The 20,982-nt window shown below is 32.4% G+C and overlaps 1 protein-coding gene and 1 long non-coding RNA gene across 2 annotated transcripts; one reads left to right on the forward strand and one right to left on the reverse strand.

The window, feature by feature from the left end:
* Positions 1-1,035: 1,035 nt before the first annotated feature.
* LOC121119177 (uncharacterized) lies at positions 1,036-20,806 on the forward strand. The gene is made up of 3 exons (XR_005864698.2): positions 1,036-1,186; positions 20,599-20,674; positions 20,747-20,806. It is a non-coding gene; the product is annotated as an uncharacterized lncRNA (long non-coding RNA).
* On the reverse strand, positions 11,665-18,573 carry Hel89B (histone acetyltransferase 1). The gene is made up of 5 exons (XM_040713790.2): positions 18,168-18,573; positions 18,062-18,097; positions 13,199-17,907; positions 13,006-13,121; positions 11,665-12,947 (listed from the first exon to the last, which is right to left on the reverse strand). Exons 3-5 carry the CDS (start codon positions 17,817-17,819, stop codon positions 12,621-12,623), a joined length of 5,064 nt encoding a protein of 1,687 aa, XP_040569724.1. The 5' UTR covers positions 17,820-17,907; positions 18,062-18,097; positions 18,168-18,573; the 3' UTR covers positions 11,665-12,620.
* Positions 20,807-20,982: the final 176 nt, after the last annotated feature.

The raw sequence follows: 20,982 nt of genomic DNA on the forward strand, positions 1-20,982 counted from the left end.
TATGTTAAAATTCTAAACTAATACAATTTACTATAAACTATAATTATGTAATAGGTAAATTTCTACTGTAAAACCTCCTTGTATACAATTTTTTTTTTGTTGCTTTTTTCTATTTGATGTAAATATAATTAAACCTGCACCCCTTTTAACACTCATGAAAACTCTTTTGACATTGCAAGCTTGTCATGCTCCTGCTTCAAACATAATGAAAATTGGAGATACATACTAAGATTAACTTGCTCATCTTCTGCCTAATTAACTTTGTTAATTCGTATTTAATATACGTTCTGTTAGTACAATTATTCGTTTTTAAGATTTTTAATTTTTTTGGTGCATTTTCGAATCTACAACACATACTTTAAGAAAATTGTCGCATGGGTAATCGATCTTGTTTTACATACATACGTAACTCGTAATTTTGAACAACTTTTATTAATGGTTAAGTCTATATCTTTCTCCTTTTTAGAAATAAGTACGTTTTTTTTCCATTATCTTTCTAAGTGAGACGTATATGATACACACACATAAATTATTTTAATTCTATGTAAGATAATAAGCCTGTGGACTAAGGAGGTAATTTCTAGAGTTAATGCATCTCTCGTTTTATTTCCATCACACAATTTTAGTTTTTTTATGTACGTAAATCATAAGTAGTGCCTAGTGTCAATGCAATTGCAAAATTTAAATTTGAACTATGTACAAAACGAAAGGTCTAGACAATTGTTACAAAATAAATTAAAAATATTACAACTGCACAAAAGCATGTAAAGAGTATACAACTGATATGCTCTTATTATTTTCATACTAAAAAATGCAGATCTTAACTTGTTGGGGTGGTGCATTCTATGTAGTGATATGTCGTTCGCAAACGTAACAGCTCTATGAGGAGGCTCTTTGAAGTGAACGACGTTAGCCGACTCACCTTAAATGATAGCTTTCTTGCATTTTATTATAATTTTTTTTCGTCATGATGAAATTTGAAGTGAAATAAGCGAGAATTTGTTTGGGGGGATTTCTTTTCGGGGAAATTAAGGAGCAGAGCAAAAAAATTTGAAATTAAAAAAAATAATCTGAAGAGTCGTTTGGGAGTTGAAAGAACTAGAACTCACATCAGTAGTACATTCAGCTCAGCTGTTAGCTAAAAATACAGACAAGTGATTCGGGACTTATTTTGTTCTCTCACAAGGTAAGCAAAAGTCTTTCATTAATAATATTTTTTTTTAAATAGAAGCCACCAGTCTAGAGAGCTTAACAGTATATACACATTAAGAACACTTTGGATAAATAGGAGATCTGCTCACAGGAGAAATTTACAACCTTTTGAAAAAATAAGCAAAGCCACTAAAAACCAATCCGAGGCTTCTCCAAAAAAAACGACTGGGCCTGACCAATTAAAGCTTGACAAGGTCCAGTGTAATAGGTCCAACTATTATATTAGAAAACTTAAGCCCAACCCAAAGGTTGGGTTAAGATCGGGCTTACCTTTTTCCTTCGCATATATTATGGCGCCCACTGAATGAACGGCAACCTTAGCATTTGATTATATTGTCTATGCCACGAGTCAGCCTTGCTAGTAAATAAGGTTACTCTGAAAAAATATGTCTGTTCAGGGGTTTTTAATGGAGGAAGGCTGTCTAAAATAAAATGGAGCCCTAAAAAATTGCCTGCAGGGAATTTTGAGGCTGTTAAAAAAATCATTTTGTAAATTGAACACCGTTTTATAAAATTGAGAGCATCATTTTTAAAGGTATTTTAGAGCCCTGTAAATTTCAGTACTCCTGTGATTGTCTGTTTCGCTTATAGTAAGCTAAGTCCTTCAGACTCATTTTTATGGATTGAGAAAAAAAAGAGGGCTTTATATATGAATGAAAATTTTGTAGGTTGGACTATTTATAGTTGATAAATATTAAATGAATAAATAAATAATTCAAAAATGAACGGTGAACGAAAAGTTTTTACAAAATGAACGATGAAACGGAAAAAGGGTGAACGGGAACGGGTGTCTGTATACATGAAATAATTAAATGAATTAGGATTTTCTCCTGTCCTTTTTTCAAGATTGTTTCTATGTTGACACAGCTCAAATATAGAATATTTTTTCAGCTCTAAAAATGTACCTATATATGTAAAATGAATACAAAAAAAATAATTCCGCAGGACATATTATTTTGTATCAAATGATACCCGTAAATATGCTGTTTTCATCATTTTTGTTTGGTTTTGACTTTGATGTGTAAGGCAATGATGTAATCGTATTTAAAATATGTTGCTAAAAAAAAATACATATAGCAATTTCAGAATAATACTCGTATGTACCTGGGTTATCATGATTTTCGTACTGGTAGATATCGGTATTTGGATGCTTTTAAACTATTTTTTCACAAACAATAGTTAACACAAAAAGGGAACTTTTAGAGCAATGTAGCTTAGTGGACAACGTACTCGAGATAAATTATTTTCTTGAACTCAATGTGTTTACCTTTGATTCAGAGAGGCGCCTGGATAAATAAATATGCATATGGACTTCAAAGACAATTCCTAGACCCATTTTTTAGTGATGTACCACTTGTAAAATATTTATTTAAGCCAAGTACCCTCTTTCCATCACAATTTGTTTAGCTACAGTGGTGGGGCCGTTGGTAACATTAACAATTATTGTTTTTGTTTTTTAAGCTGTTCTGATTAATATTTCATTCTCGAGGGAGATGTCTAAGTGCAATCAGGATAGTTTTTGAGATGAAAGACTGACAGGGGCACTAACAATTTGTTGAAGAGTTATAAAGGAAGTCCTTGTTGGACTCTGAGTCGAGTTTGAGAATCGAAAACGGAGTAATTTCACCCAATGTCCTTTCTTCATCTTGGAGCTGTTTACAGCTTATTTAATGAAACGTCATGACAACTAAGCTAAGCTTTTTTAACATACTAAAAATGCTTAGGACTAACCGCCCCTTGCATCAGTATCCCTCTATCACTACAGTACAGGAATATTGAACAACACTAATATTTTCTACATATTTATCTGACACAAAGAGAACATTATGTCATTTTCTATTAGTTCCATTTGGAGTAGTTCGTTCTTCCAAGTTTTATTTCGTATATTTTTTTAGTTTGTTTGCGTTTTTTATTTTTATAACTTTTTTTGTGTGTCTTTGTTATTTTTTATCAATTTCTTGAATTTGAAATTAGAAAGCCTTTATTTTTATTTTCTGTGCTTTTTGTTGTATTTTTTCTTTCGAGAAAGGAAAAGAAGACTTGATATACGTACATTGTCTACCTATATATATTTTTACTTTTTTTTCTTATAAATGGTATACCTAACTTTAAAAAAAGTTATCTTCAGAGTAATTTAATTGACGTAGGTATTATATACATAGATAAGCATAATGATAAAAAAATCCAATTATGAGTACTTCTTTTTTTCTGTTAACAACCTTCACCAAACAATTTTAAATGGTTGTACAACAAGGGGGGGGGGAGCTGAATAAAATGATGATATAATGTAGACCGCCCTTACTTCAAACTAATGTTGTGCAGGTCCTTATTTAGACCAAAAACTGTAGTCCAATCCAATCCAACTTTAAGAAGGTAAAATTCATCCCTTGTGGCGTCATTGAGGGTATTTCCTTATTATCAATTGTTCCGTTATGTAATAAAAATAATTATTTAGTTCAGTCTAATTCATCGGTCCTTAAAGAAAGTAAAATTGATCCCTCGTGACGTCATTGTAGCAATTTTCCTATTTTTGATTGTTAACTTACATAGTTGAATAAATTACCCTAGGAAACACTAAATTTCTATCAACAATTGGAGCCTAATAATATATTTGCATTTTTAGTCTAAGAAACGACACTCTTATTTAGACCTTTATAACTTATCCATAATTCATAATAGGATAAGGAATATAATAATAAATATTACAGAAAAATATTCCAAGGTTTTTTTTTTTAATTGGAATTTTTTTTTGTTCGCTGATGTTGCTCAAAATCAATTTTTAATCATTTCCGTTCGTTTTTTATAGTTTTATTTCCTTTTGAAATTAAATGTTTAAATTAATTAACCTCTCGCCCGTAGGGTAAGCATGGGGATTTATAAGAATTTATTGTTTTCATAGGAAAATCTTACTCTTAACGTTTGAAAGATATTCTATTTTCTAAGGCTAGAAAGATGAAAAAAAGTATATGAATCTGACATTTCCTGATAGGGTTTCTATATATAATAAGAACATATGAAGAGTTTATCTCTTGAATATAATATTAAATGTTTATGAAAGGAGAATTAGATGAAGAAAAGAGTGGTGGCCTATATTTAACTTGTCGGTAGTCCTTTTGCTTTACAAGCCTGGTAGTCCAGGAAAGCTAGAACAAAAGTATGTATACCTGCTTATTTACAATACCTTCGTCATATGGTATAATGGAGCCTAGTCAATCATAGAGTAGAGACACAAAGACTATGTTCCCGTCCATTATTTTGAGGAAAAACTAGCGAAAGTTGAGAAACGACAATGGAATCCTTTTTATTAGGTATATTTCTCAATTAAAATTTTGCAAAGATCCAATGTGTAAGGAAAATGCAACACCTGAATGTTCCACATGCAATATTGGGCTACATCTGCATTATTTTTTTAATTATATCATTGTGTTATCCGATTCTATTGAGGATTGTATTGGTATACTTATTGGGCCTTTCATCTAGGTACATGCGATTCACGTATTATCTATATTCATGACCGAATGAGACGGATATACAAAAATATATGCTTTCCACTTCGAGGTGCGGTAGTCCACTGAGGTAGATATGACACTTTTTAATAGCCCATTTAATGGCAAGGGCTTCTAACTGGATCATTGCATACCTTGACTCTGTGATAAATCTTGAACCGCATTCAATTAACTTCCATCTTTCTCCATGCTGTTGTAATAAATTGAATCCGAGACCTTTGGTTCTTGATGCGTCTGTCTCTAAACGCGTTTCTCTCAACGGATCAAACAGTGTTAGGATTGGTTGCTTAAGTAAAATTTCAATATAATTTGATATTAATCGTGCGAGGAGCATCTGCTCCATCAGAAAGCTATTTTCGACGGTTGGGCATGCGCTGGACTGGCTGACTGACGACCATGTCTAGCAATTATTAACTTTAATATTTTATAGCTACAATTCTTCATTGAATTTGATTGAAAAAATTATAAATGCATATAATATAGATTTTATTCTAGTATTGTGTTGACTTGCGTGAAAGAGTGGAGTCGAACTGAGTGAAATCGTTAAAGATTGGTTTGATTCAATAAATTAAAAATAGAGAAAAAGTTAAGTTATGCCTTTTTTTTTTTTTACTAATGATTTTATATTTTTTTTAGTAGCAGTGAGATAGCTCAATATAAAACCTTGGCATACCTAAGTATGTCTAGTCCGTCTTTTATAAAAACTGAAACATACCACCTGTCAAAATGATAAGAGACATAGACTTGTCGCCCGAAATATGTAATCGCTATAGTCCAGAGTGTGTGAGATAAGACAGAGAATCTTTATAAGCCCCGGAGCAAGGTCAATCTTCGACTTAAAAAAATCACATGTGCTGAAAAGTTCTGGGATTCATACATGGATGGTCCTATTTGTTTTAATTCCCCTCATTTTCAGTATGTGCCAAACTTCAAAAGATCAAAAGACAAATTTCAAAATTTCCTGACAATCTGTTATTTAGTTTGTGAGTTATTTTGCTAAGTGTGACGCTACATTTGTTATTTCCAAAAATATTGATCAAAATCAATTTCATGTTTTTAACGTTACATTGATTATTTATGTGTAAAATATCGTGCAAGCTAAGTAATGACTTGAAAAGTGTTATGGGGATTCTGCTTCATCATAAACAACAATTAAACGTTGGTTTCCTGACTTCCAACGTTGTCGTAGAAAACAAATGATGAAGAACTCAGTGGACGTCTAAATGAGATGGAAAGAACAGAAAACATCAAAAAATCCACAAAATGGTTTTGAATTATCGGAAAGTAAAGTTGGATGAGTTAGCTGAAGATATCAAAAGAAAATGTGGCTTAATATTTCCTGCGAATTTGCCCACGAGAAAGATATGTTCAAAGTGGGTACTGCTTTAGCTCACTATTAACCAAAAAAAAAGTGTTGATGATTCTGAGCAGTGATTTACCATATTTAAACGTAACAACCCGGAATTCTTGCGTCGGTATGAGACAATGGATGAAACATGGATCCATCACTTCACTACCGATTCAAAATGATCATCATCTGAGTGGACAGCACCTTTTAAACCTTCTCCAAAACACAACAATCAGCTGAAAGGTTGTTACCCCGGTATTTTGGAATGTTGAGAAGGAAAACACCATCAACAGTGGGTATTACATAGCGTTATTAGAGCGTTTGAAGGACGAATCACGGAAAACCACTAGAAGAAGAAGAAATTGTTTTACCAGGATAAAGCACCGTCTCCCAATTCAATCAAAACAATTGCAAAACTACATTAATAGAGCTTCGAACCCCTTGTGCATTAACTTTATTCTCCAGATTTTGCTCCCAGTGACTACTGGCTGCTGCAGCCCTAAAAAAATGCTTGTCGGTAAGAAATTTTGCTCAAACTAAGAGATTATTGCTGAACCCGATGAGTATTTCAGTGGAAAAATTTTAAAAAAATTCTAAAAGTGTCATTGAAATGTTTAAGCAGCACAGGAATGATTATATTGCTCTTGCTAGAGATTAAATTGATGAATAGAGTCAATTTTATACTTCGACATGAAATAACTATATAGATGAAAATCTAAATAAATAACAAATTGATACGAACATTCAACATTTGAAAAACGAATTATTTATTAAATATCTTGATTAAAATCAATAAAAAATGTATATAACCACTAAAAAATTGAGTAAAATGAAGGAACTTACTTAGAAGCGAATATGCCCAAGGCACACCAAAAGACACATATAAGATTCTTGACACACGTATTTAAATTAAACCAATTATTTGGATTATTAAAAGATATTGAAAATAATGTATTGTTGTTAAAAATCGTATAGCATACTTGAATTAGAACCACTACCCATTAACCCACATAAATCTTATTTGCATGTGCTAATGTGAATTATATCAATTTAATAATTGTTATTCAAAGATATTTGAATATTTGGCAGAATGGCCGATAGATCTAATCAAGGACAAATGTTACCATCTGATTTATACACTACTGTTGAGAGGGTATTCTCGAAACCCCGTCAATTATTTAAGGATAGGTGCCAGAGAATAAAAATGAAAACTTAGATAAAATAATTACTTTTGTCAATGAATCAAATATGTAATAGTTAAAACATTGGATAAATCATCTTATGGATTATTTTTATTTTGAATATAATTTTATATCTCTGAATTTTATTTATTCTTGCACCCTTATATTGTGGTAATATTTACAAATTTAAAGAATATAATTGCAAATTTGTCAATTTCAAATACTTCTTTACGAGCGATAAAATGAGCGCCGCTCATTTTTAATTGAGCAGGAGCACTTACATTGATTTAAAAAACGAGCAGGGGCGCGCTCAAGATTTATTGACCCGACGAATGCTTTACTTATGATTACGATTCACAAAAGTGAAACTAATTTTTAAGTCTACAGTAGAACATAATTTACGATAACAATTTTTATATGACAAATTTTCAATATATTTATCTTTTAAACGAAACTTTTAACTGACAAGTTTTTTAACAAATAAAAAATGTTAGAGCAGATAGTGAGTATCGTTCATAATTTGGGTAGAATTGATGATCGAGATCGGAGTAATTCCAGTCTATTTGTCCTTGTTATATAAGGAATGTTTATCTCCTTCCTGTTATGGTTGCTTGTAGCTGATCTAATATCAACGTCATGACAGCTACCCTCTTCTCTTATTTCTTCAAGTAGCTGGGATTACCGCATTAATTTTTGGTTTGTTATTTTCATATACCCGTAGGAACACATATTTTTATACAACACACTCAATCCAAACAATTGTCCATTGAGTCAAATCATTAATGAATTGATTTACTCTTTCTCTTCCTTAAACATTTTTTTTTTTTACTTTCTATCTTATTTATTAGACAACTGTCATCATTTTTGTTAGAACAGTTTTAATAGCGGTTCGAACCAACTGTTGAATCATCCTCATAATGAAATAAATCAATTATTAATTAATCAATACTTAACTATTGCAATTCGTACCAAATAATTAAACATTGTGTCTTTTAACATTGGTGCAATATGCAGGCTTGTGAACGGAACGCAAAATTGAACGGCGTTCCTTGGAACGTACGTTCAATGAACGGAACGCCGAAAGGAATGGATTTTTTTAAAACAAAGAACACTAAAAATGAGATTTTAGCTTTCCCATTCAAATAGGTCATAGTAATTTCAGGGGCAATTTTTGAAATTGGGGAGGGACCTAAAGCCACCCCTGCAGACAGGGCCGTACGTCAGTATTGCACTTTGTCTGCTTCAGCGGACCAAAAAAAAAAAACTTACTCAACCGTCCACCAATCATATAGGTATGAAAATATAGATGAATTAAGTCATAATTAATTATTAAAATCTATTATATATATGTAACTTATGACCAACTCGTAATAGTACTGAGTCATTATAATAAAATTACATATTTGTAGCACGTCCACCCAAAAGGAAGCTAGATAATTTTTCTCAAAATTGAACATGGAATACATTTTCCAATAAATTATAGTTCATTTAAATGAAAAAATGATTCTGATTAATCCTTTGGAGGCACCACAAATTGTACTTAAAGTAGCCAAAATTCACATTTATAGAATTAGTAAATTAATAAATTATATCTCTAAGACAATATTGGGGCCAAATTAAGTCAGATAGATAAAACGGCAGAAATTTGAATTCAAATCCTGTAATTTACCGTAATATCTCTTTCAAATATTGCCTGCCATTTTATAAATGATTGAACCTTTGAATATAAAACGGGTTTTCCGCTTCCCGTGATACATTTCTGATAATTAATAAATTACTGCAATTATTTCAAGAGTACTTTACAGACAAAAATAAAAAACAAAGACGCACACAACATTTTTCGTATGGATTTAAAGTACTTCACATTGAGTGGATATTTGAGTTAGATATTACGTTTAACGTTACTGGTTGCAAATGTGAAGTACTTTACAGCCAAAAAAAAAAAAAAAAGACGCACGCAACATTTTTCGTATGGAGTACTCTTGAAATATTTAAGAGCGTGAGAATTTGTTTCATTGAATACAAGATAAATTAAATTATTACTGCTTAAAAGGGACATAAATAATAGTTATGTACTTTTTAGAGTGGATTGTTGCAGTAATTTATTAATTATCAGAAATGTATCACGGGAAGCGGAAAACGCATTTTAACAGAGAGTTGGTGATTTGTTCTATCTGTCAGAAGGAAATACAGATGGACAACTTTAATGATCACAAAGTTAAACTCCTTAAGAATGGCCCCAGCTGCAAGTATCAAGTGAAAATTGATCATAAGAAGCAGAAAACATTGAACTTTGCTGTTAAGAAAACTTCCTCTGCTACATCCTCACCTCAGTCACTGCCTCCTCCTGTCCCGATGACCCTGCTCCAGTTGAGGCCTTACTGCCTGAACCAAGATCTGAAAAGTCCGTTTCTGCTGAAGAGAAAGTTACTGCAGACACAGAAAATAATGGCGACTCATCAAATTACCCCAGCGGACGGATTTCTCATGGAATAAGACTTCCTAATCAAGAACATCAATACTTGAGAACATAATTTATTTTCTGTCGATGTAACCGTTTCATGGTGTATTATAATCTTGTTCATTATCTTCATCCGTTATTATTTTAAAAATATTTAAGGAGGTTTAAATTGTTTGACTTAATTGTATAGTTCAAAAATTTTCTCTCATTCTTGCACTGTGCATTTTATACTCCATTATACTCCTTCCTTTATGAATAGGTCGGCATTGACTTTCCGTCTAGAGTTTTTCCTTTTCATTTTATTTTTTCCCAATGTTTGCCTGCAGAAAATAATTTAATCTATGCTGTAGCTAGCATTGGCCCTGTTTAAATATCCCACGTTCACCACTGAAAATCAACCGTTCACCCTTGTAAAGCGGACCGAAAAATCTTCCTGACATACGGCACTGCCTGAAGACGCCCCTAATAATAATATTCATGTAAATGTGAATTAACCACTCTAAAAAGTACATAATTATTATTAATGTCACTTTTACGCAGAAATAATTTAATTTCTCTTGTACTCAATGAAACACATTCTCACGCTCTTTGTTTTTTTATTTTTGCCTGTAATTTTTTGTAAGGGTTTAAAGTACATAATCAAGGATAATAGAATTTATATCAATCTTGGCTGCATTGCATTTTTTCAGTGTTATATGCATGTCTGGATTTATTTAAAAAAATATATGTTTTTATGAAAAATACACGAATCATATATACAAAGGTTCAATCATTTATATTTATAAAATGACAGGCAATATTTCAAAGAGATATTACGGTCAATTAAAGTCATTGAATTCAAATTTCTGAATGAATTGAAATACACAAGAGTGTTAACTGTATTTTAAAAAATCCGTTTTATCTACTTGACTTAATTTTTCCCCTATATTGTCTTGGAAATATAATTTATTAATTTCCTAATTCTATAAATATGATTGTGATTTTTGGCTACTTTAAGTAAAATTAGTGGTTCCTCCAAAGGATTAATTAGAACCATTTTTCATTTAAATGAACTATAATTTGTTGGCAAATATACTCCATGTTCAATTTTGAGAAAAAATATTCTTCCTTCCTTTTGGGTTAACGTGCTACAATTATGAAAAGGACATAGCTATTCTACTTCTCAGAAAATGAAATATTGTTATTTTTAGTCGGCTATTAATGTTTTGAACTTTAGTTTAATTAATTTTTTTTATGATTCCCATACACATTTAAGACAAAAAAAAAGCATTGGCGCCCCAGACATACATAAAAGCGTTCTCGTATTTCTACATTTAATTTAATTTAACAATATTTTCTAGAGCATACGACTTTTTTATGCCTCAAAAACTGTACAACAGGGGTAGGCAGCCTTTGAGACATGGAGTGCCAACTTCAACATTTATAATCAATGAGTGCGCCACTATGAACAATAATGGTAATAGACATACACTAACTACAGGAATATGTTCTAATTTGCACGTACCAGCAGTGGGACGCGTGCCATAGGTTGCCAACCGCATATTAAAAAAGAAATGAACAGCAGAGAACATATATATATATATATATATGGTTGTAAATCCTAATCATTTTTTAGCGTGCGAGTTTTGCTGTTGTTGCCAACCTGAACAATGTTTTTTTTTTTTAATAAAAAAATTTCAAGCTATGATCATTATTATTTCATTCTTGAGGTTCGAGAGCACATCTACGTATTGAGAAACTAGGTTTGAGTGTGCTCCTGAAAAACATAGAGTAATACTGAGGATTTCTTGAGGAGTTATCTTCAATATTGTTAAAGTGAAGTTTCTTTATTCATCGACGAATAATAACTCGGGACAATCCAGTTACTACTGCTAGTAATTAACAACATCACTAATATATTGTAAGACAAACCAAAAATGTATTATTTAAAAAAAAAAAAAATAAGAGATACTTAAATTTCTTTGTATTTTTTATTTTCTAACAGGATCCCGCTGACATACAATTTATAAGGAAATACTAATATACATAAATCCTTTTACGAAACAGTCAGGTTGAAGGTTTACATAAAATATTTTATGGTCCAAAGTTTTTGAAGGAAAGGATATTATAAAAACTTATGTTTATCTCCAAACAAGACGTCATAAAAGTGGTTGTTGTTACTTAGTTATGACTAAAAGAAATATATTTATTACTTTATTCTAATGACTCGACAAAAAACAATAATAATTTTTTTAAATATATTTACAAAGAATACATAGCAAAATAGGGTGAGGGAATACCGTTTTTGAATATTATAAATAATATAAAAAAGGTAGTCCCGAAAAATTAATATAATAAATAATGACGCAAGGGTGCATAAATAGATGATTGTTAATATCTACTGTACGTATATATTTTGGAATTTCTGAATACCTAGGACATGCATATTGTATTGAATCGTATGCAAACGATGTGCTGTACTAATAATAATAAATTATTCTAAGGATTGTTTTTTTTTCTATTAAAAAGAAAAGAGGACTCTGAAAAAGATTTTGAACTAAATATTAAGAGGAACAATAAAGTCGTAGTAGCAAAGGAACATTATTTTTTTGTCAATGATTTTTTAATGTATAGTTACATTCATAAAAACATATATTTATTCTATGATTAAATGTATTTCTATCTACCTATCAAAATAAATTTTCTTGTACTTCATTTCGAAATATATAAAAAGTTTATAAGTATATTATAAGAAAAATAAATGAATGGGTAGTTTTGACTGAGCAAGAGGATAAAGACGAATGAGTACACATTTCTATTCCTTCAAAACTCATTTGAAATGAGACAAATGAGATTAATCACTTGATTGAAATGGATAAATAGTTATAAAGAGAGAGAGAGAGATGGATTAAAAATATATAAGTCCAATAATATTATGAGGATGACGATGGTTTGCTCTTGGATATGAAAGTGTTTATATCATATTCCTCTTCATATTGTTTTTCGTCCCATAGCTCTGGTAGACTTTGCAGAATTGACTTCACTCCTCCACCCCTTGAAGAGGACTCGGGAGAACGTCTCTTTTGATCTTCGTTCTCTTCCAATGAAAACAAATCAAATATCTGATCCGTTGCCATGGATTCTATTGATGAATTCTCTGAAGAAATGACAGTATTTGCAGTCTTCAATTTGAACTTTTGCAGTCCAAGGATCTTTTCTTCGATTGTGTTTCTCGTTATAAGTCGATATACATTGACTACCTATGTAGACATGGATCAAAATGAATAATCACATAGAATAAGAAAATGAATTTTTAACCTTTTTCTGACCAATACGGTGAGCTCTGTCCATTGCTTGTAGATCTTTCATAGGATTCCAGTCATGCTCAGCAAAAATGACAGTATCTGCTCCAGTTAGATTTAACCCTAATCCACCTATAAAAATAAACAAACATTAATTAAAATAACTGTTCACCAGTAGGAAGATAAATAAATTAAAATTCGATTATTACCAACTGACGTTGAAAGAAGAAGAATATCAATAGACACATCATTATTAAAGCGTTGAACGATTTCATGTCGCATGTTAGTGGGAACGGACCCATCTAACCGAAGATAAGTGACTGAAGGCATTAAATTCTTTAACAAATCGTTTTCAACAATGTCTATCATTGATTTGAGCTGGAAAAAAATTAGGGCTCTATGCTGACTTGCCAAGCATAATTGATTATCTTCTCCCTCGACTATCCCAATACCACATTCAAGCAAAAGCTCCTTCAAGGCAGGCAATTTAGCAGCGACGGATATATCTTGACTTTGAGTAACACTTAATTCATTCGAAACAAGCTTAGGATGATTGCAAACTTTGCGCAAATATTGCAGTGCTTGGAAAATATGAGACCTTGACGTCGGTTTTATACTATTCCCATCCAAGTCATCAAGTTTTTGCTTTAAAGTATATTCTTCATACAAACGAATTTGTAACGGACTTAAATCACAATAATAGTCTTGAGTAATTTTAGGAGGTAGATCCTTAAGAACGTCTTCCTTCATGCGTCTCAGAACAAAAGGCAGTATTTGACGATGTAATGACTCTGTTGCTAGAGCTCCAGCTTCTTTGTCCCTCTTGGAACACTTGGATTCTCTACTTGCTATAATAGGCTTACTAAATTTCGAACTAAATTCTCTCTCTGAGCCTAGATATCCAGGCATAAGGAAATCAAAAAGAGACCATATTTCTAAAACGGAATTTTGTATGGGTGTACCTGACAAAATCAATCTATGATTAGAACTTAGAGATTTGATTGCTATGGTAGTTTTGGCCTTTGCATTTTTGATTATGTGTCCCTCATCCAGAATAATATAGTTCCACTTAATTTCCTTTAGAAATTCAATATCCTTTCGTACAATATCATATGATGTAATGAGAATATTATTTTTTTCGATGAAAGTCCGTGTAGAGGATCTATTCACGGTATTTCCGTTATACAAAAGTGGAGATAAAAATTTACCTTTGGTAAATTTAAGTATTTCTTCCTTCCAGTGCCAACGAAGTGTTGGGGGACAGATAACTAAGGAAGGAATATTTTCCATGTTCTGATTGATCCGGTTATAATGATCCCCCGCAAGTATACATATCGACTGCAGTGTTTTTCCAAGACCCATATCATCACACAGGATGCCATGAAGTTTATAGCGATTCAAAAACGCCAACCAATTAACCCCTGATCTTTGATAAGATCTCAAAAGCTCAGTGTCCATTACTCTTTCGGGTATATGAAAATATTCTGCATTTTTGGCGTCCATGAGTTGGTGTATAAATTTACGTTCAGATTTTTTCTTTTCGAGTATTTCTTTCGAAAAAAGATCACAGTTAAGTTCTTTGTCATCACTACCACTATCAAGAGGCATGAGTCTCACGAGTGTCGCAAAACAATTTGACGCTAATAAGCGTACTTGAGAATCAGTATCTGACATTCTTCCTAGAACAGGAACTAGTAAAAGCACAATATAGGGGACTATTTTAACTCCTAATTTATCGAGAATACAAATAATAACTTCTATTGCTCCTCGGCGATGTGCCAAGTGAGATACCTCCAATGAAGGAAGAATAGTCTTAATTACCGTGGTCATGACTACTTTAGGTGATATTGAAGCTATTTCAGCTACGACTCTGGCCGTCATATACCGAAGAGAAGAGGAAACGTTTTTTGCATGATAATTACAAAGGCAGTTTACAGATGTTTCCAAAGTTGAGTATAAATCAATATGTAACGAGGATATCATAACTTCCAGTGCTTGTAAGGCATTGACCAAGTCTGATGGATTTGAACTATCTTCTTCCGGAGGAACAAAAGATTTGGCGATGGTAGAATCCCATAATTTTGGTATTTTTAACTCAATGAGATTCCCAAACTTTTTGACTATTGCTTGTAAAGCTACAATGGCACCACGTCTCTGAATTTCATTTTTCATTTTAACAATGGACGTTGTCAATTCCTCTTCTGATTGAGTTGTCTTGGAGCTTCCGTAGTTTTTCTTCCTTGCACTATAACTTAATTTTGATTTTTCACGAACAAAATGTGTAATAATTCCGCTATCTTCTACTTCTTGAATAAGCTGAGGGGTTAAAACACTATCCGAAGAAACAAAGGCTATCAAGTTTTTGATAATTTTATCATTAGATGTTGGAGATCTTTCAGTACAAATTTCCATTACGTCAGCTAATTTATCCGCTGATTTGTTTTGAAGTTGAACATTTGACTCTTTCTTAATGGATTCCATGAGAGGTTTAATTAGAGGATGAAGCTTTTCTGGGAGAGCACATAGTGAAACCGCTGAGCCAGCAATTGCAGCTAAAGTCATAGTTCCTAAAATACTTTGATCCTTTTTAACTGAGGATAGAGTTGTCATTACGTTATGTTTCCTTTCAATGAGTGAGGTTTTCATTTTGGGGCGTATTTTATTATTTTTGTTAATAGATTCATCAGATATCTCAATAATATTTTGAATGTGTTCATAGGTTAAAGGACCCGAAATATCCATGTTGTTTATATTTACATTATAATGCTTGAGGTTTGCCAAAAGATCAGAGGCTTCATTTTGTAAAGCAGTAAATGCCGAAATGGTTTCATCATAGCTCACTGCTTCAGTCAAAAATCTTATGAATGAGGTTTTTAACGAATCTGGTAATGAAGATTTATCAAAAGAACAAAGTGAGTTCCATTCAGATATAACGAGACAAACAGTAGTTCGATGATATGCAGATCGTGTATTAAGTAGATTGGGAAGAATTATTTTGCCAACAAATTGATTCATGGGGTCTTCTGTATACGTCATATTAGGAACTCTTTGAACAACAAAACCAGCTAAAAATCCTAAGAGCTTAGCGGCCAAAATTCGAGCACGCATCATGTAAGCAGACTTCTCTTCTAGATCAGTGATAAGCTGAGCATCTGGGCCACCAAGGAAAAAATGTGTATTGGAGTTATTGTTTAATTGAAGAGGCCAATTAGGAGGCTGTGAAATCAGAATGAGCCAAGGTCCGTACAAGGGGCATGTGGCAAGAAGTAAGTCTCCTATTGGAGTATTACTACAGGTACACTTCCATACGGATTCAATTAATTCTAAATTGCGAGAATAATGTTCGAGTAAGCAGCGCTGAAAAAGATGTAATGAGAGATCTCTTATTATGTGAGGTAAAAATGAGCATGCCAGATCTTGCCGAGAGGTAAGTGTCTCTAAAGCTTCGAGCGCCGATTGACGAACGAGACTAGATGAATGTGACAGAAGAGGATAAATTCTTGGAACTAAATCTTTTAATGATGAGGTAGAATGCATGACATAGAGATCACTCTTCAATGAAACTAAAAGACTTGAGAGTAATTTGATGAGAGAGTGAGTTGAGGCTGTTAGATCGTCTAAATCAAGAAGTGAATCCCACAAGCGTGCAGTTAAATCTGATAATTGACTTGAACTTAATGTGGAGGGAAGTAGTTCAGCTACAGGGAGTAAAGACGAAGCCGCAACACTCACGACATCATCCATCGTATCTTGAAGACCACTAAAAACGGAGGGAAAGATTTGAGCTAAAAGTTTTTTTCTGTTTGCCTCTCTCAATGCTAAAAGATATTTCACTGCTAAGAGCCCGCCATGACGACACTGCCATTCTCTCCGTTCCATAAGGGACAAAAGAATATCTACAACAATTTGCACGTCTTCTTCTATCATAACCTTAATGGCATAGCCTAATGCCTGAGCACCCGTTTCTCTAACAGGTGCCACAACAGTGTCGGAAGCAAAATCTCCAAAACGATCTAATGCAATAAGACAAATGATTTTGACAGAGAGTTCTCTTAACCAAATTCTATGAAAACGATCATTTTCGCAGGCGGATACATTCATGACTTTTCCTCCAGAGCTTCCATGATATTTGAGTACTTCCCTAAGAGCCGTCGCTGCCCCATGGCGAATTTCCCATGATTCATGAAATAAGTCTTTAAACATAATTTGAATGAAAGGTTGTAGAGGAGAGTCATTGGGACTCTGTTCCTTGGATTCAAAATCCCACTTGAATCTCTTTGGAGGAGGAGGAGCAAGAACATCTTCTTCCGGAGTGGAGGCTTCGGGCACGAGATCTTCATTAGTAACTAATTGCTGAGATTTGATGCCCAAAGTATCATCCAAATGCTTTCGCTGATCTTGCAAGGAGGAGGATTGAGGAGATTCTTGATTTTTTGACTCGGAACGAAGGAACGTGCCTCTTTGAAGGATGGAGTCAAGGTTGAGAGACTCGAAGGAAATGTTTTCCTCCTCATCCAGGACACTCAAGAAGGAAGAACCTCCTTTCAAACTGAAGCAATCCTCATTCCTCTCCCCATTCTCCTCCTTCCACTCCAGGGGATCCCATGCCTCCAGGGACTTGAATATTGCGGACAAAGCATTCCCGGCTGCGATTCGTGCCTCCCAATCCGGAGATTTAAACACACTGGACAAGCGAGTGAGCAAATGAGGTAGTCCCTCAGGGTTGGTGGATTGGAGCCTCCCGAGCTGAGTCGCTGCACTTTCTCGTGTTGCACTGGATCCAGATTTCAATAGTATGAAAAGTCGATCCAACCGAGAATTTGTCTCCATTTCATATATAAAAAAACAGAGAGTTCCAGAGACGCCATCTAACGCACTTTTTCACAGTTTTCAAATCTATAGCCACAGCTGCCCACAGCTAGACAAAAATAATCATTAATGATTCATGATCGAATAAGAACTGGGACAAGAAAATTATACATATAATTATACATATTTTCCTTGTTCCAGCTTCCTATATTAAATTAAATCATCGTAAAACACACAATAAAACATTATTTATTAATACATACTCTGCTCCAGCTTTAGCTTCATATTCTTCTTCCGTTCTATATTATAATAACTATTTTAGTAGCTCTTTTTATACATCATAATTTCACTGAAAATATTTCAACTTACAGTATATCATTATGGAGAAAAGGAATGCTGTTATTTTTAATTAATAGAACACTGAATAAATACTAATAACTGTGAGTATTATACATCCAGTTAGCTCACATATATAGACACAGTCGAATAGATTAATTTCCTAATACTCATCGACACACATTTATATATGAATGAAAGTAGAAGGAAATAGTTACTGCATGCAGTACTGTATACAGGACTGTGTTTTGTATGTGCATATAATGATTGATGTAGAGTGCATGTGTTGTAACTTGTAGTAAGCTACTCGTGTAATACTGAATAGTTCCTTATCATGAAACGTCCAACACCTTCTCTTTGGAGCGAAACAATGTAAATTATGTACATCAAATCCGTCTATAATAATATTTACATATATTGAATTGAAATTCATAAATGACGCTATAGATTTATTATTTTATTATGTATTATAATGGTGGAGAGAAGTAAGAAATAATGAAATTTGTCCAAATATTGTTGAAGAATACATAATTAAACGGAACTTTATATATTAAAATATACTCAGCAAAACCTTTTCATTTCCTAATTCATAATAAACGTAATATAACTTATAAGTAAGACTTAATCCTTAATCAATTTCTTTCTGTAACTGTTCAATCGAAGACTCTTCATTTTACACCCTCTTTTATTTCTTATCAAGTTATCAGTAAATTCATTGCTGAAGAAGCCGGTTTCAGTTTATCAATTATTTTTCAACGCAAGGACTCCTCTAGAATAATATCAAATATGAGCTCAAAAGTGAGTATTATAAATATTGAGACTTGCACATTTTTAAATAATGTTATATTATAATTTGTAGTATATAATGTACTTAAATTACATTGTACTCGGCAAGGAGCTGTACTGCATGCACGGAGGTTGTTTTTCAATTCTAATATAACTATTATTATTATTGACGACGATAGTCGTTGATGATAATATTAAGGACATCATCAATATATCATAAATACTGTAACACTTTTAAGAATGAAAACGTCATCATTCTTAACAATGACGTAACAGTCCTTATCCATGTACTTTAAGTTGCATGAATGCATTATTTATAATTACTAGCACGAACTCGCTATCTTAAAGATTGCCAATTAAAAAGATTTTATTTGTATTTTGCTAGTTTAAGTTAAAATTCTAAGCTAAAACGATTCACTATAATTATATAATAGGCAAATTTCTATTGTAAAACCTCCTTATATAAAACTTTTTTTTTTGTTTTTTCTATCCATTTGATGTAAATATAATCAAATCTGCACCCCCTTATGACACTCTTGAAAGTCCAACATATAATTGACCATGTGAAAATACTGATTTTGGTAAATATAAATCAGTTTTTTTCCAAATTTTTGACCATATGATTTATTTATTACCATTGTCTTCGCTATCTTGCCATGTTCCTGGTTCAAACATAATGAAAATTGAAGATATACACTAACATTAACTTACTAATACTCTTCTTCCTTCATTTAATTAATACCATTTTTTTAATTCGTATCCAGTATACGTTTTCCCTTTTTCCGTTACTGGAATAATTCGTTTTGTAGATTTTTAATTATTTTGGTGCATTTTCGAATATACAACCCATACGCTTAAAAAAATTGAGACAGGGGGAATCGATTTTGTTTTATGAAAAAAGTCAAATTATTTGTGAAAAAATAAACTTGCCCTCCAGAGCCCAGGAATTGTGTTCCTCAGAATTCTGAACAACTTTAATTTTATGTGTAAAGTCTGTATTTGTCTCTATTTTTAAACAACTATGTTTTATCATTGTTTTTCAAAGCGGGGCGTACAGACATAAATATATGATATGGAGACGTTTCATGAAGGACATTGATGAAACAGAACCCATTCTATGATAAGATGGAACAAAAACTATTAGACATTTTATCATGAATTAGGACAGGGAATGTAATGCCTGACTACAGCTGATAATACTTTGTAATAATATCGTTTAAATACCTATAATTCAAATTTTATCGTCAAGTACTTAGTACTCTCTTAATAACTAAGACATATCGTTACTTAACTATTTTGTATAATTTAAGACTGAATATCTTAAATTTCAAAAGTTTTTTAATTACTCATAAAGCCTCAGCCCTGAGTGGTGGTGATACAAGTATATACTTCCTAAAAAATCATAAAAATTGGTTTGGATGCATTGTTCTGATTTTAAGTACTACATTGTACTGTACATAGATTAACATCCTTCCCGTTCATTGATAACTAGGATAAGATAGGAAACAGCGGAAAACTTGTTTTGGAAGTCTGATGAAATATTAATTATTGTGTAGGGACCACACCTTCCTCATGTTGCGTGTGCCTCATCGTTATGCATGTTTTTTTTTACTTACAAAATTAATGCAGTAGTATAAAATGATATTTTCTTTTTTTATCAATATATGTATGATGGAAGAACTACGAATACAAAGTTGCAATGACTTGTGGGGGTTGTTCTGGAGCAATTGAGAAAATTCTAACAAGGAATAAAGGTATGCATATCTAGTTGCTCATGATTCATGGACCATGAATCGTTGTATATGATCTCATATTTATTATTTTAGATAAGGGAATTGAAGACTTCAAAGTTGATCTTGAAGGGCAGAGGGTATTTGTGACGTCTTCATCACTTTCGTCCGATGATATTTTGAATTTGATTTCAAAGAGTGGTAAAGCTACATCTTTTATAGGATAGACTAAGATATATAGCTAGAGTGCTATAATTATTATGTTATTAATAGTAAAAGAACATATTAAAATAAACACCTAAACCTAATTTGGCATTATAATGTTTCTTGTG

Source organism: Lepeophtheirus salmonis, chromosome 6, assembly GCF_016086655.4.
Source record: "Lepeophtheirus salmonis chromosome 6, UVic_Lsal_1.4, whole genome shotgun sequence".
In the NCBI taxonomy this organism is placed as follows: domain Eukaryota; kingdom Metazoa; phylum Arthropoda; class Copepoda; order Siphonostomatoida; family Caligidae; genus Lepeophtheirus; species Lepeophtheirus salmonis.

Coding starts and splice junctions, on each gene's coding strand:
- Hel89B (XM_040713790.2), bottom strand. CDS start 17,819: ATGGAGACAAATTCTCGGTTGGATCGACTTTTCATACTATTGAAATCT. Junction 13,122..13,198: donor TCTTCTTTCAACGTCAGTTG/GTAATAATCGAA, acceptor TTATTTTTATAG/GTGGATTAGGGTTAAATCTA. Junction 12,948..13,005: donor ACCGTATTGGTCAGAAAAAG/GTTAAAAATTCA, acceptor ATGTCTACATAG/GTAGTCAATGTATATCGACT.